Source organism: Podarcis raffonei, chromosome 4 (assembly GCF_027172205.1).
Source record: "Podarcis raffonei isolate rPodRaf1 chromosome 4, rPodRaf1.pri, whole genome shotgun sequence".
NCBI classification, from domain to species: domain Eukaryota; kingdom Metazoa; phylum Chordata; class Lepidosauria; order Squamata; family Lacertidae; genus Podarcis; species Podarcis raffonei.
The window spans coordinates 21,689,849-21,706,665 of record NC_070605.1 but is presented as its reverse complement, the minus strand read 5'-3'; the positions used below and the strand labels follow the sequence as shown (position 1 = coordinate 21,706,665).

At 43.5% G+C, this 16,817-nt stretch overlaps 1 protein-coding gene across 1 annotated transcript; it reads left to right on the top strand.

Moving 5' to 3' along the window:
- On the top strand, nucleotides 1-16,231 carry DCUN1D5 (defective in cullin neddylation 1 domain containing 5). Its single transcript, XM_053385710.1, has 8 exons — nucleotides 1-422; nucleotides 6,403-6,494; nucleotides 7,984-8,054; nucleotides 9,676-9,767; nucleotides 10,875-10,983; nucleotides 11,066-11,170; nucleotides 12,071-12,173; nucleotides 13,647-16,231. Exons 1-8 carry the CDS (start codon nucleotides 346-348, stop codon nucleotides 13,700-13,702), a joined length of 705 nt encoding a protein of 234 aa, XP_053241685.1. The 5' UTR covers nucleotides 1-345; the 3' UTR covers nucleotides 13,703-16,231.
- Nucleotides 16,232-16,817: the final 586 nt, after the last annotated feature.

The following is a 16,817-nucleotide window of genomic DNA, read 5'->3' as shown; positions in this document are numbered from 1 at the left end:
CGGCGCGGCGCGTCTCCTCCTTCTCCTCCTCCTCTTCCGCTCTTTACCGGCGTTGCCGCCGCCGCCGCTTCTCCCTCAGGAAAGCTCTTTCTTTCGCTCCCCCCCCCCCCATATTCCCCCCTTCCCACACCTGAATCTACCAGGCGCGGCGGCGGCGACGGCGACGACGAGCTGAGGGGAAGGAAGGCAAGAGCCGCGACGGCACCGGCAGCTTCTCCGCCGCCACCTCCGCCTCCTCCTCCTCCTCAGCCGCGAGGGAAGGAAGAGGCGGCGGCTCCCTCCCCCCTGCCCAGGGGCCCCGCGGCCCTCCGCCTCCGCGCCCCCGTCCGGGGCGAACCGAGGGAGATGCCCGTGAAGAAGAAGCGCAAATCCTCGGGGCAGGCGGGGGACGAGACGGGCCTCAAGAAGTGCAAAATCAGCAGGTACCAACAGCCACCTCGGCGGCGGACGGGCCCAGTTCTGCGGCGGCGGGGGAGGGGGTAACCGGGGTGGGGACCGAGCGCCTTCTTTTTCCCCCTCCTCTCCGTTGCCTTGGTGACACAAGGCGGGAGAGGGTCTTTTGTGATACCAGAAAGGCAGCCTTTAGCGGGGGGTTCCCCTCCTCTCCCCTCTTGCATTTGCACCCAGGGGTGCCAACTTAAATATTTGGGGGGCAGGTAAGCCCCTTCCCACATAATCACATGATGAGGCACATGAATGCTATTTGAATGGCCGTGGCCTACAATTTGGGGTGGCGTTCCCCTCAAATATTTTATTGGGGGGGGGCTGAAGGGACCTCTGGTCCCTAGATGGCTCCTATGTTTGCACCTCACCTTTTCTGACACATATGCCAGGCTGTACCCTATCCTTGCGCAAAGTGAAGCTTCAATAATTTATTGCAGGTTATGCATATCCTTTCATTTTTCACCCTTATGTTTTAACTCTGCCCCACCCTGAGCAAAACTTGGTATGTTTCTTGGGGCACAGGCATCCTTCGCATACACACATGCGCGCGCACACACACACACACCTTCCCGTGTGTACCACTGAAGCAGTGCTGCAAACATGCAGCTGTAGTTCTTCTATCAAGCAATGCATAATGCTGCAGTAGGCCTTTGTCAAAAAGTTGCGCCTGCTTGTCTTGCGGCGCTGGTTCTGAACAGAAACACCAACAGCCTTTTTTTGCACCACCAGCCAGGCCCTATCTCATGTATGGACTTGATTCACTTTGTGTCCCCAGCCTGTAGATCTTGAATTGGCATTGCCTCATCAGAAGCTAGCTAATGCAGAGTCAGGCCATTCCTCCATGTAGCTTAGTATTGTCTACCAAGACCGGCAGCAGATCTCCATGGTTTTGAATGGGCATTTCCCAACCTTGTTCGATGACGCCAGTGGTTTAATGTGGGACGTTATGTGTGCAAAATATGTGCTGTAGCTCTTCCTCTCCAAGCTCTTGCCAAGCTGTGTCATAACTGGGTCATGTTGTGCTGGTTTATGATACCAGACTTTGACAGCATCTCTGAAGAGAGGAGGTTCCCCACCTACTATTTCCAACTTGCTCCATGCAGCGGAATGAATCACTTGATGCTTTTATAGTTATGTGTTCATGTTTATATAGTATTTTCAGAGTAACAGGATAGGTCTCTGCTCCAAGGTGCATACGTTCACCTCTCCTGTGAGACCATTTCCCTGTGACAGAAATGCCTGTGTGCTTTATCTGTCCAGAGATCAACTCAATCCCTAAAGTTCTATCTACTTATTCTCTGCATGTCACATATGCGAATTCTATACAACAGAAAGATGCAACCACCACTGCAGGAGCGCAGTCTGACTTCCAAAGATCTCCCATTTGGCTTCCACCATAGCATCTATACCAAGGTCTCACCCATCTCTATTATATATCTCAACCGCTTTCTCTAATGTAAACTAAGATTCAGGGAAACAGTTCTTCAAATTATCCTCCAGAGTTACTTCTCAGCACCCTTAACAAGCTGCACTTCCCAGGATTCTCCATTACTGCTGAAGTAGTATACAAGTGCTCTGAAATTATGGTGTATATGTGACCTCCAAGGAAGCGCTTAATGCAACCTTTCATTGCTACCTTATTTTGCATGCTACTCTTATTTGAACAGTAGCAGTCAGTTGGGCAACATGGACAGGGCAGAACAGTGTTGGTCATGTGCCTTCCCAACACCAATGATTGCTGCTGGTCCCTGAGATGAGTGGGAAGCACAGCACAGGGTGGGTATGCTTGCAGGAGCATTGGATTGGCTTCACAGCATGCTGAGCTCCCTAGGCCTCTTCCTCTCAGGAACTAGCAATGACACTCAGTTCTGGGAAGGCACATGAACAACCCTCCCCTCCCTGCACCACCCCATCAACCTGTACTGTATTTTGCACTGCTCTGAGAAACCTTGATTTAGTGGCTTTTATGTCAGACAAAGAACAACTATTTGTTCCATAAATTAGGGTAATAATTCTGCTTATGCTACCAAACTCTAGATATTCTCATATATCTAGTATAAAGTCTGTCTGGGTGTTAGGCCATGAGTTTCTCAGGGCCATGTCCTACACATTGGAAAAGCATGTTTTGTTTTATGTGTGGTAAGAACCTGTGTTACCTACAAAGAGATACTTGCCATTAGATTTCTTACTACACATATAGCCAAATGCTTGCACAAATCAGTATCTGCTGCTATGTGCAAGTTACACCATTGTTCTACATTCAGACTATTGGATTTTAATATCCTGGAAGCAGTTGGTTTTTTTTACTAAATATGCACCAATGTAATATAATCAAATATGCTGGTATTGCAGATGGAAGCAGTGGCAGAAATATTCAACCAATCTCCTTTATTGGCATAAAAAGTGCATTATATGCATGGATCAGAACACAACACAGTTGATGAAACATGGTAGGAGATACTTTAGGACAAAACTGTCCAAACATCATGAGGTACGAAGATGGCTCTTAGGATCTATGGTGACGTAATTTCATAGTGTCACTCAAAAATCTTGCCACATTCCAGATAGCAGAAATATTTTGGATGATGCATTGAAATACATTTGGGATAGCCAGGTTGCAACCTTCATCTCTTGCCTGCCCCCCAGCTCAGAATATAGATTCAGCCCATCCCCTTCACGTTCTGTCGTCTGTCTTCCCTTCTAGCTTGCAGCAGGACAGATTTCTTAAATAAGAGGAAGGAGAAAATTGGCAATGAATGGAGTGAGCAGTGGCTGCATCAGAGAAAAATTTATATAGTGCTTTCAGTGTCCACAGCATTTTAGAGTACAATAAAGCAAGCCTTTCCCAGAGGAGCTTACCATCTGACATTTAACATGAGGGATACTAACAGAGGAGCAGGAGGAAAGTGGAGGCAGAGGCAAATAGTAAAGCAATTTGGGGCAGCTTTAGCTGCATATGTGTTGGCTGCTAGAGGATGAGTTTCTGACAATCCAGTTACCCAGGTTGCCATTTGTCATACGCAGAAGTCAACATGATTCTAAAGGCATCTCTGCAGATATCATATGCACAAAATTGGCAACACCATGAATAGTAAATTCTTGCACTTTGCTTTTCTTTACTTGAAGCTATGTTTAATTATGTATTCAGGAACAGAATGGATTAGATGCTTCACTTTAAACATCAAATTGTCAAGTGCTTGTTAGCAGCAACAGTTGAGTGAAGTGCAGCACTGTTATGACTTGCATTAAAATACTCACTTCATGGGGTATGAGTGTTCAGCGGCACCTGGGATTCAGACTTTCAGTTAAACCTGAAACTTTGTTTTCAGATGAAACTGCTAGTCACAGATACCATTATTACATGACATGTAAAAACCATTGACTCTTAGCTGCCGTGTACAGTTGAGAAGACATGTGTTTCTAAGCCTGAAAACTGGAAAATAAGTCCCTTTGCATTTAGTAGGGCATACAGTCAAGGTAACATACCGTATTTTTCGTCCCATAGGATGCTCCGTCCCATAGGACGCACCTAGTTTTTTTTTGGGGGGGGGGAAATAAAGGAAAAAATTTTTTCTTTTATTTCCCCCCCAAAAGCTGGTCGGGGAAACCGAACCAGGTTGAGGAACAGCGGGATGGCGGCGCTGCGCCTCCCTGCTGTCCCCCGAGCTTGTGGGGCTGGCCGATGTCTGCCCGGCGCGAGGGGCGCTCTGCTTCAGGGTGCCCCACGCGCCGGGCAGCAGGCTGCTATCTGCAGCGTGGGGAGCCCTGTGGGGAACTCCTGCAGGGCTCCCCACACTGCGGATGTCTGTCCAGCACGCGGGGCGCTCTGCTTCAGGGTGCCCCGCGCACCGGGCGGCAGGCTGCTATCTGCAGTGTGGGGAGTCCTGCGGGGAACTCCTGCAGGGCTCCCTACGCTGCGGATGTCTGTCCAGCACGTGGGGCGCTCTGCTTCAGGGCGCCCCGCCCACCGGGCGGCAGGCTGCTATCTGCAGCATGGGGAGCCCTGCGGGGAACTCCTGCAGGGCTCCCCACGCTGCGAATGTCTGTCCGGCGCGCGGGGTGCTCTGCTTTAGGGCGACCCGCCGGACGGCAGGCTGCTATTTGCAGCGTGGGGAGCCCTGCGGGGAACTCCTGCAGGGCTCCCCACGCTGCGGATGTCTGTCCGGCACGCGGGGCGCTCTGCTTCAGGGCACCCCGCCCGCCGGGCAGCAGGCTGCTATCTGCAGCGTGGGGAGCCCTGCGGGAACTCCCGCAGGGCTGCCTAGGCTGCGGGTGTGTTCCCGAAGTGCCGGGTGCTCTGCTTTCAGGGCGCCTGACACTCCGGGAAGCAGGCTGCTATCCGCACCCTAGACAGTCCTGTGGGAACTCCCGCAGGGCTGCCTAGGCTGCGGATGTCTTACTGAAGCCTGTAGAGAGAGAGGGGTCGGTGCGCACTCCAAGCTTCTTCGCTCTCCAAGCTTCAGCGAAAGCCTGCATTCACCCCATAGGACGCACCCAGATTTCCCCTTCATTTTTGGAGGGGGAAAAGTGCGTCCTATAGGGCGAAAAATACGGTAATTAAGATGAAAACATTATAACAATTTTATTCTGTTCCCTGCCTTTTAGATAAGGTTTCAAGCTGCCTACAAAAAACTTGAAACATTAAAAACAGCACTCAAGGCACCATAACATAATATAAAGACAGAGATATAAAATCATCCTGAACTCATTCAGTTGCCAGTCTACCACCAAATGAAACAAGTAACTTGCTTTCCTGAGTGAATGGATAGCAAAAGCTAGAGTCCCCTTCAGGTTGTAACAGATTTCACACAGTTTGAGGTTCTAGTAAGTAGCCAGTCCATTTCCGTGGCCAAAGAACTTCATTATGTCAAATAGGCTAGGTTCAGAACAGCAGAGAGTTTAATTTTAGCGATTTCTGAGAATATAGTCCATCAACATTAATTTACATCTATGATCACTGCTACTGTCAGGTCAGAAAGTAATAGAAAATGCTTGTCCGAGGGCAGAGCTTTTTCCTCGATTTCCCATGGATCATTTTGTTTATCCTTTGTTCTACAACTAACTAGTATTAGTGCCTGTACTTGCAAGCAATGTTGTTCATAACAGTTAGCGGCCATGATAGGGATGCAGATCCCCATATGCTTCAGAAGGCACATCCAGTAGTTTGCCTAGAGGAGTTGCACATCAAGATCTGCCTCAGTTATGGTTACTTCCAAATCCAGAGCTCCTTTGCTCAGCGGTGTATCTGAATGGCAGAGCAGTTCTCCAAGTTTTCTAAGATACTTAGTTATTTTAACTATTAAGTGCACTTTGTGAGGACCTAAATTATTTCTGATTTCAAACATATAGTGGCCCAGTTTGTGTGCTGCCTAAAACCGTAGTTTAAAACAAACTGGTTTAATGTGAATGAGCAGCATGTTGGGTGCACACTGTTCAAAAGTTCCCATGTTGCTCCTGCTGCTGCCACACCACAAACAAAATAAGCCAGAGGTTGGCTTGTCGTGTCATCCAAACCCCAGCTTGTGATTTCTCTCCAAGCAAGCATTTAACCAAGGTTTGTTCTTGTTCATGGTTTAGTTGGAGAGAAACAAACCCTGAGCCTGAGTTTTGATGACATGACAAGCCAGACTCTGCAGCGGGGTAGGAATGCAGCTGGAATCTTTGAGCAGCCTGCATTGTATTGCTGTTTTTTTACTTTGTAATGTGGAATACTTACATGTTTACTTAAAGAGGAAGAAGCAAGGAATACTCTCAATCTGACATTCTGAAACTGTAAATACTCTGAAACTTTTAAAAATCAGCAAGTCATGATCAAACAGTACACATTCATTTTAGGTATACTTTGGGGTGGTGGTGGTTTTTTTTTTTTAAAAAAGTGTGCCTGTTTTTAATAACTTGCTATTGGGAATTTTCCCAAGAAGTGATATTTACTGTAGGTTTTTCTTATGTCTTCATAAGCTACTGCAGGTCTCAAGCTTCTAGTAAAGTGATAAGTGGGGAGGAGCATTTTTCAAGCAAGAAGTGCCTGGCTTGGTTTTATGAATATGCAGGTATGAAGCTGGTACATTTCTAAATTCTAGTTTTTGCTTCGCTTATTTAGTAATAATTAATAGCTGTTTCCTTCCTCCTCAAAATAACTACGTTTTTTGTTGTTGTTTTTTTGTGGATCTTTGAAGTGGATCACTGTGGTGCAATCCATAACTATATTTTATTAAGGGTTTTCTTGTTTTACAGTGTAAGTGTAATGCCTTGTATTTTTTTCCCCATGTAACATTTTTACAAATTCGTTTCATTTGTTGAGGCATTACCCGACTCCACCCCCATCCATAACTACGTATTTTTTGGTCTATAAGACTCACTTTTCCCCTCGTGTGCGTCTTATGGAGCGAATGCAGGCTGTGCAGCTATCCCAGAAGCCAGAACAGCAAGAGGGATCACTGTTTTCACTGCGCAGCGATCCCTCTTGCTGTTCTGGCTTCTGGGATTCAGAATATTTTTTTTCTTGTTTTCCTCCTCCGAAAACTATGGGTTTTGTCTTATGGTCTGGTGCGTCTTATAGAGTGAAAAATACGGTATTTCACTTACACGTACTTAAGCAAAATAGGGTGGGGGGCATTTGTCTACAGTGTCCAATTTTTTAAAACCACTTAAAGCTTGCAAGACAGCCTTGCAAACAGTTACTGAAGGAATGATTGCTTACCTTAACATTGTTTGCCTGTCCCTTCTACCCAAAAGTCCATGAGGTTCACTGCTGGCACTTGTCAGTCAACAGTAAAAGGCCATTCTTATCTCAGGCTTTGTTTTTGTTTCACTCATAAACATCTACTGACCCTTAAGGAAATACTGAAGCATCAAGAATTTGGAGCCTCTTGAGAAGAACACCAGTTTGGGATGATTATATCTCGCTCCAAACTGCAGAATTATGTTTTAATGTGTCTTTGTATGTAAGTGAATGAGAGCCTGTTTTGTGTAATCAGATACGCTGCGCTAACTACTTAGCTTGTTTAAACCTCTGTGCTTTCACAGAAAAGGGGTTAATCTGAGGCTGAACTGAAAGCATTGAAGAGAGTCCCTTGAATAATTGCCTCTGTTTGTTCAGAACTGTAAACAGTGGCATGACATTCCCTCAGGCATACTGAGGTGGTTGAAATTTGGCTATCTCACTCCAAACACACAGTGAACTGAGTTGATGAACTGGAGGACATGCTTCTCAGTTAGGACTCTTGGTTCAGGATAGTAGTCCTAAACCAAATATATCCAACAATGTATTACTTAAATTGGTCTTGTGACATTTGCAGCTGTGTGTTCAGTGGCATTGTTCTAGGTCCAGGGACCCCAGGTGTCTGAACAACTGGGTTAGGGACAATTTATAGTAGATAACTGGCACAAAGGCAGGGAGTGCTTGACCCTTCCTGTGTCTGTTAATATCTCTGAGCCAATCCAAATATGGATGTGCTGCCGAGCATTTTGTCTGATCAGAAGTAAGACTAGTATGATATTTGTATGGCATGTGTTAGCTTGATTTCTTTTGTTTTGAAGGTGATGATGAAGTGGTAGGGCCAGAAGGAATGGAGAAATTCTGTGAGGACATTGGCGTTGAACCTGAAAATGTAAGTCTTGTCCCTAAAGACCAATATGCTATTTCCTGCAAATCGTTAGACTCAGATTTTCAAGTCTTCCTCCTCCCCCCCAACAAACGTCTTCTTCACTTGCATTGTGCATTAATTTTACTGGTGGAAATTGATGTGCTTAAACGCTCCCCATTCACCAGTTCTCCAATACACATGCCTCTTCATCAGATTTCTATACTGCCTTTCCATAAAATGATGTTTAGAGTGACTCACAGTAGCTGTGCAAGCAGCTACAAAATATCGAAGTAGACCAAAAATATTTATAACTTTCTCTATATATATATGTACTGAACACACCAAATTCTTAATAGAAATGGTTGTTTAATAAATAACAATATCTAGGGGGTCTGTAATTTTAGCTGGCCTTGGTATCCAAACCAGAGATTGTGGTCACCAGATTTCTCTCCCCTTCCATTTCAATAAATCCTCCCCACCACCCTTTCTGTACGAGAGGAAGGTGAGGAGTCTGTTGTTAGTTGAGTGCCTCCATGCATCTACAGCCAAGCCAGCCTTCTACCAGCCTTTCCTATAGGAAAAGCCAGGAAGGAGCAGACCAGCTTGGGTGCTCAGAGGAGTGTTACACCAGACAGCTCCTCAGTGAAGCAGCCAAACAACCCCAGTTTACCTCGCAATCTTGGATCACCCCGTAACTGCTAGGCTGATATATACTGTATTTGCACACCCCACCACAGCTTCAAATTTTACAAGAAGTCTGGTCACCTGTCTCCTTGTTCACAAGGCAGCGGCACAGTTGCCGTGATGACCAGAAATATTGAGACCTGACATTACAATAAGTACACCTTTAGTTAACGGTTACTTCGTATCAGAAAACTCAAGAATAGCAATTGGTTCATTTTCTTACATATGAAACTATATATTGCAATAACTACCTAACAAAATGGTTTTGCATTACCTCTACAAACACAGGTTTGGTTACGTCTTTGCCAAGATAACGCCACAGAACTTAAGGGGGAAAGTCTTCTACAGTTGAGCTAATTTTAAATCACATCTTCATTTTGAATCCTTGTGGATTAGTATTGCTGTTCAGAGAAAATAAACTAGGTGTTAAATAGATAGTGTTTTTAATGTAAACGTATGTTATTAAATTATTATTGGAGCATCATTCCAGATGTTGGTCTGAAGCTACTTACATAAAAATTACAAAATATCAGTACAACAAACATAAAACTATAAGAATCCCCCCCCCCAGAACAACCAGTCAGTCAGACAATAAAATCAATAGCAAAAAATAGTTAGGATGCGAAACAACCATCATAGATATATTTCTGTCCTGATTGGTCTACATTAGTACCTGCGGGACAGAACAGCATGCCTGTCAGGAGAGGTATGTCATTAGGACCTTCCAAAAGGCTTGAAGCATAGGAGCCTGCCATAGATCTGCTGGCAGGAAGCTCCAAAACCATGGAACAACCATGGAAAAGGCTCTCTCCCTCATGGTGCCCAACCTTGTTGATGTAGGAAATGAACACATGAGGAGGGCCTCCATTATAGATCTCCATGTGCAGCAGGCAGAAACAGGTGCAGGCAGTCCATCAGATAGCTTGAATTCTAATTTCTCCCTTTTCCCATTCCCATACAGATTATTATGCTAGTTTTAGCCTGGAAACTGGAGGCTGAAAGCATGGGATTTTTTACAAAGGAAGAATGGTTAAAGGGGATGACCTCATTACAGTAAGCTTTTTATATTTGAAATCATCTTCATGCATGGCTGAAAGTGCAAACTTATTCTACAGAACCTTAGCAAAGAGCACGACAGATGGAATGTTGGGCACTATTATCAAGAGGGCTTTTGGCTTTGACCTGGAAAGGTCCTGTCACTTTCTGGTGCTCCTAACTTAAAGACCACTGAACTTTGTGTTGAACTCTACTTTTAAAAAAATATCAGAAAAGCAAGTACTTCTATGAATTATTGCTGTGTGATTTATACAGTTGTAAGAAAAATCAACTTGCAGGCTGTTTGATGCATAAGAATATTTCTCCTATTTTATCTGGCTGGGACTGATAGAAGTTATAAGGTAAAGGGACTCCTGACCATTAAGTCCAGTCGTGGCCGATTCTGGGGTTGCGGCGCTCATCTCACTTTATTGGCCGAGGGAGCTGGCGTTTGTCCGCAGACAGCTTCCGGGTCATGTGGCCAGCATGACTAAGCCGCTTCTGGCGAACCAGAGCAGCGCACGGAAACACCGTTTACCTTCCCGCCAGAGCGGTACCTATTTATCTACTTGCACTTTGATGTGCTTTCGAACTGCTAGGTTGGCAGGAACAGGGACCGAGCAACGGGAGCTCACCCCATCACGGGGATTCGAACTGCCGACCTTCTGATCGGCAAGTCCTAGGCTCTGTGGTTTAACCCACAGCACCACCCGCGTCCCGATAGGAGTTATAGTCCAAAACAAATGAAGAGCACCATGTTGAGGAAAACTGAACGAGAGTAATAATGTCCTCCCCACTAAAGTCCCAGGTCAATTGGTGGTTAGAGCAGGCATCTTTTTGGCAGCCAAGAGGGAAGCAAGCTCACTGCAGCTATTTCTTCACTGGTCAGTGAGGCCAGACAGGGTAGACAGGGTACAACCTTCCAGTATTCCTTGTTCTGAGAATGTCCTTTGAACCTCTATTTGTATATTCTCTGTAGAAACAGCCCTAATCCTGGTAGTTTAAATGCTTTTCTACTATTTTGTTAAAAGCGTGCGTTGAAAAAGTATATTTTATTTACTTCTGTCTCCCCTCCCTCCCAAAAAAGAATGTTTGGCATGTAATTTTTTAATCTTTTATTTTAAGATGTGACTGCACAGAAAAGCTGCAGAGTAAATTTGATTTTTTGCGCTCGCAACTGAATGATATTTCAACATTTAAGAATATCTACAGATATGCCTTCGATTTTGCAAGGGTAAGTGCATCTTCTCCTTATAAAAACATGGAAGGAACTTGCCATTTATATCTGAGTGCTGCCTTTTTAAAAATCTCTTTAGGATAAAGACCAGAGAAGTCTGGATATTGACACTGCAAAATCTATGTTAGCTCTTCTACTTGGAAGAACGTGGCCTCTGTTTTCAGTATTTTACCAATACTTGGAGGTAAGCACACATTTAAAAAAATAAAAGGTGTTGCATATTTTGATTTGCCTTGTGAATAGGTCTACAAAAACACCACATATAACAATAGAAACAAAATCTCAGCTGATCTCCAGTTTATGAATGTGTACCTTCTTGGTCTCACTATAGGCAATCCAGTGAAGCAGTTTAAGCCTTTTTTCATTTCCTCTTTGCTTTTGGAATGGGAGAGAGTGCCTCTATTTCTATACGCACTCAGTTCCTTAGTTCCATTTCTATACTGACCATCAACCAAATTTCATCTGCTGAGTGGTTATGTCCACCCTACCTTCATATTTCACAAGAAATGTTTGGGTTCCTACATATGTTTCAAACCCCTAGAAACAAAATATTTTATGATTGTTGGCACTACTTTAGAGTGGACAAGCAGAATTAGATTTGCATGGCATCACCACTAGGTGGGTCTTGTGGATAAGGCAGCCCTTAGGTGGGTTTCTGCCTCCTTTAGCTCTGCTGTCAGAGTAAACAATATCAGCTTGCCTTTTGGATGCTGGCAAGCAACTACTAACAAATTTATTCCAGGCCATATTATTTTGCTATTAAAAAAATGTTGGAACTTCCTGTGCTTTCTATATCAACTTCAGCTCCTGGTCCTTATGCATATCAATCCCATTGCCTTTCTGCTCCACATCATGTCATTTGCTACCAGCTGCCCTTTTCCATGTTTGCATGCCTTCCTTTGAGCCTTGCACAACATTACTCCCCATTCCCAGGCAATAAATCTTCAAGGCGGCTCTGCCACCCCACACCTGCTTCTTCCTCAAACATTTCCTCAGCTACTGTAATAACTTGGCTTGTGCAAAGAAAACTGAACACATTATTCTATAATGGCGGGCTGAGACCTGATGTCTTATTTTTCTGCAGCAGTCAAAATACAGAGTAATTAACAAAGATCAGTGGTACAATGTGTTAGAATTCAGCAGAACTGTCCATGCAGATCTTAGCAACTATGATGAAGATGGGGCATGTGAGTATTCCCATTTCAATTAAAATACTCTAAGTGATACTTTAATCCCTGCAGATTTATCTCTCAATCTCAGGCACTGAAATCAGGAAATAAAAATCCCTCTGCCTTTTCTTTGGAGACCCTCTCTAAATAGGCAGAGTTATCCTCTCTGAAGATCAGGCAGAGGAATCTTTTACCCCCAGTGTAAGCACCAAGCAGTGCTAAGGGAATGTCCCCTGCTTCCCCTTTAAAGAGCAGGATCCTCCCCCCAACCTACCGCTGGAGAGCAGGTGAGTGGGAATGCTGCCTTTTACTTTGATCCTTCTGTGCAAATGAAAGGCAGGATTTTCTCCCACTCCAGCCGCAATGGAATGGGTAAGGCTGGAAGTGCTGTATGTGTAACATGCATCTCTGCATATTTGTGTGAGAGTGTATGTGTGAGTTTATGTGAGGTGGTATATGCCTATGTCCCTATATATAGGGACGCAGGTGGCGCTGTGGGTTAAACCACAGAGCCTAGGACTTGCTGATCAGAAGGTCGGTTGGTTCAAATCCCCGCAACGGGGTGAGCTCCCGCTGCTTGGTCCCTGCTCCTGCCAACCTAGCAGTTTGAAAGCATGTCAAAGTGCAAGTAGATAAATAGGTACCGCTCCAGCGGGAAGGTAAACGCGTTTTTGTGTGCTGCTCTGGTTTGCCAGAAGCAGTTTAGTCATGCTGGCCACATGACCTGGAAGCTGTACGCTGGCTCCCTCGGCCAATAAAGCGAGGTGAGCGCCGCACCCCCAGAGTCGGCCACGACTGGACCTAATGGTCAGGGATCCCTTTACCCTTTACCTATATGCCTAGCGAATGTGGGTGCTGCATACGTGAGAGTCGTGTAATATGTGCACACATACATTAACCTCCCCACTGCTGAGAGTGCCGCAAGGATACTTCTGGCCCAAAGATGGAAACAGGAAGAAATTCCAACAGTGGAAGAATGGAGAAGGAAATTGACTGAATATGCAGAATTGGACAAATTGACTGGGAAGATTCGATATCAGAAAGACCAAAAGTTTATTGAGGACTGGGGGAAATTTACAGAATATCTGAAAAATATAGGTGATGTACAGACAACGCTTGTTGGTTTTGAAGAGACTCTGTGAGATAGTAAGAAATATTGCAAAAAAGAGAGTAAGAGGAAAAGGAGTTGGGAAAGGCAATATCATGTTTAGAAATGCGTCAACAAATAGATTGACAGAGAAACTGAGGGAAGTCAAAAATTGAAGAATGAGTGCAAAATAATTTGTTGATTGTATAAAATTTGTTTGGAAAATGAATAAAAATTATTAAAAAAAAAAGAGATGTGGCCCTCAGGGATGATTGAAACAGGTTAGCCACTCCTGAGCTAGAGCTACATGTTAAGATGATTTAAGACTTACGGTAATTTCTTCTGTCTTTGTTATGATTCAACTAAAACACAACATGTTATAACTGGCATTATTTCTTCTGCAGGGCCTGTTCTTCTTGATGAATTTGTGGAGTGGCAAAAGGTTCGCCAAGCATCATAGCAAGAGCAGCTTTGAAGAAGGTGCTGGATCTTGTGATGTTGCAAAAACTGAGTCAAAACCAAGGGTTGCGTTCACATCCTTATGAACTTTAGTCATTTTTTTCCTTTTATTTTTAAAGGAAGCCTTGTTACATGTGAAATGGGCATTGAACCACGCCTCTTCTGAGACTGAAAATTGGAGGGTTTCGTCTTAAGTTTCTAGCATTTCAGAACAATAAAGATTCAGATTTGTAACAGTCTTAAAAGTGAAGGATATCCCTTGAATATGACTGGTTTCCATGTTCAAAACCAAAACATTGTAGAGTGCATCAGAAGTATCTTGTATGAGTGTTTGAATCCTGGAGATGTGTTTAAAATTGTAGTTGTAAAGGAATCTGATATGGTAGGTCGCTGATGAAATGATTGTTTTTAGGAAGAAATGTTAACGTCGAAGCCTTGGCTGGTGTTTTGCCAACACCCACCATCGCTTGTGCCATAGTTTACAGCTTCATATGGAGACATGGCCTTAAAATATTTTTTTCTGCAGTTCCCAACATTTTGTCTTCTAATGAAACATTCATAATTGTCTTAATTATGAATTAAGTTTAAAGGTACTAAAAGGATGGTGATGTCTGTAGCATCTGTAGGACCTTGAAAACATTAAACTGTGTTTGATTAGAAATTGGCCTAAATATTAAAAAAAAAACCCTAGGAAGGCAGAGCTAGAACTTCAATGAAAACACTGCAGATGATCCTCCTTCCTCTTCATCTCCTAATGTGGGACCTTTGGTTTTATTATCTGATTTCATGTGTCTACTTAGCCTGAACTAAGAAAAGTTGCAGTATCCTCATGTGTTTGATTGCCATTTAGCAAGAACGTGAAAAGGCACAGTTGTGTGTGCTGAGTTACATTGAAAATCAAGACATGTGTGGAAAGCTGAACTCAGTTATCTCTCTTGTTTATTATTTGAGCACCATCATAACTTCCGTAACATTCAAATTCTACTTCAATATATCTTGAGACAGAGAGATTGGCTGTTTAGTCTGTCAAACATAGGAATTCCCAAGGCCTATTTTGTAATAAATAAATGTATGGGGTGAAATGGCAACAAGTTGGCATGGTGAATGTTAAAGAAATCATTTGCATCCCTTCTTCCACTCAGGATGCTATTTCTGTTTACATCATCATCCTTTTAGCAAGTCTAGGTCAACTTTATTAATTACCCCCATAGCTTACTATGCTAGGTGAGACATGGTAGTATTTGGCTCAGGATAATGAGAAATGTGTTGTGTGCACTGTAAGCAGGTTCAGGTAGTACAAGATATCCACAATGTTTTGTCCAGACAAGATGTTGCTTTGGTGCATTTCCCCCTTCTGATCATAGAGTCCTTAAGTATCTGTTTTGGGTATTCAATAGAAAAGGGCTATTTCTTTTGCAGCTCTGCCAGCTGTTCAGGTGTATGTGACCCAAGTTAGTCATTGGAATTGTTTTGCGTCATCTTATAGGGATGACCTTACACTGTGTTATTTTGCTTTTCTGTAATTCTGCACAGGAAAAAGGAGATTGGAGTGAGGGGAAGCATCTAACATTTCAAACTTGCTGCTCTTACTTCATTGCTTGTGTTAATGTGTATGCCATTACATTTTAGATAACCTTGGGAGAGTTCTTAGCCTCATATGAACATGGTCTGTACCAGTTTTTGTTTTTGTATTGACATAGCCACTTATTAATATTTGATGCCATACCATCCTAAGTCTGCAGTCTTACGCATATTTCACCTGGGAGCAAGTCCCATTGAACTTGGTGGTTCTGGGCTGCAAGTTTGTGCATCAAAAGAACACTGTTGGACAGGACAAGATGGCTATTTGATTACCTCCAGAGTGCGAGTGGGCAGAAGAAAATGCATTATCAGATTAATATCGTGGATATGAAAAATGCTGCAGTGTGTCTAAATGAGACATGAGATGTTTTCTTTAAGAGATTGCTTTTGCAAAGTGCTATTTACTGTTCCAAACCCAAATCCTTGGTAAAATCTTTTCTGGTGTTTCCCAGGACAGGCTATGATTTAGGATGGTGTCTTTCCCAAAAGAGGGCAATGCAGCCTTTAAAAGAAGTACAGCCACGAGGGAGGCCTGTCACAGTTGGTGCGGGACTGGCCTCTGTTATGGGCACTTTCTTGCGCTCTGATACCAATGGGATGGGGCAGCTTGAAATTGCATCTAGTGATAAGGCACGGGTCGCCACAAGGTCATTCTCTTCCCCTGGTTTTTTGCCATGGTGCTTCCCCTCCAACATGTCCCCATCCTAATTACGTCTACCAGTGATATGCACAATCTCTTGGGGATTAAACCCCGAAGAAAATGGGGCAGACCTCAGAGCAAGCATGCATAGGATTGAACCATCAAGTCATCCTAATTGGCATCCAGTCCTTTGTGTTGTGCTTTAGAAAACCTTTCTCTCAGGTTTTTAAAGTCTCAAGATACGAATCAGGAAAGCGCAACTATGTTTATAATGTAAACAAAACCATCTTTTAATTCAAGTGATTATTTTTTTAAAAAACACTAGCCCAAAGGAGCTGGTATTAACATGGTAAATCGACAGACTGTTGTTTCCACCATTGCCAGTGTCTTTACTTAATGTGAAGGTATCAACTTGCTGTGTATGACTTGTATCTCTGAGGTTTTATCACTATTCTTATAATAAAACCATGTTTCAGGGATTTAGACCTTGTTTTTTGTGAGTGGTTTTTAAAGTACCAATATACTATTAAAATGATAATGGGTGTATGTTACATGTTAAGAGCCACTTCTGCAAGAAGATAGAATTTCGTTGAGAGAAGCTTTCCCATATTGCTTTTTTATATTTTTAAAAAAAGTAAAGACAGAGAGAAAGAAAAGTATTCAGTGTTCAGTTATCAGACACTAATTAAAACTGGAATACTTCCAAATACTGTGGTAGCATAAGAAGGTTTGATTTGTAACACAAGAACATTTTTAACCAAAACTAATTTTAAAGGAGGGCTCAACATATGCAAACTTCAGGCCTTTTGGGGGAGGGGAGGGATACAGGTTCTACAGTCAATCATGCATGTTAACTATTGACAGTGGAAAATTATGGGTAAGGTATGGATACCCA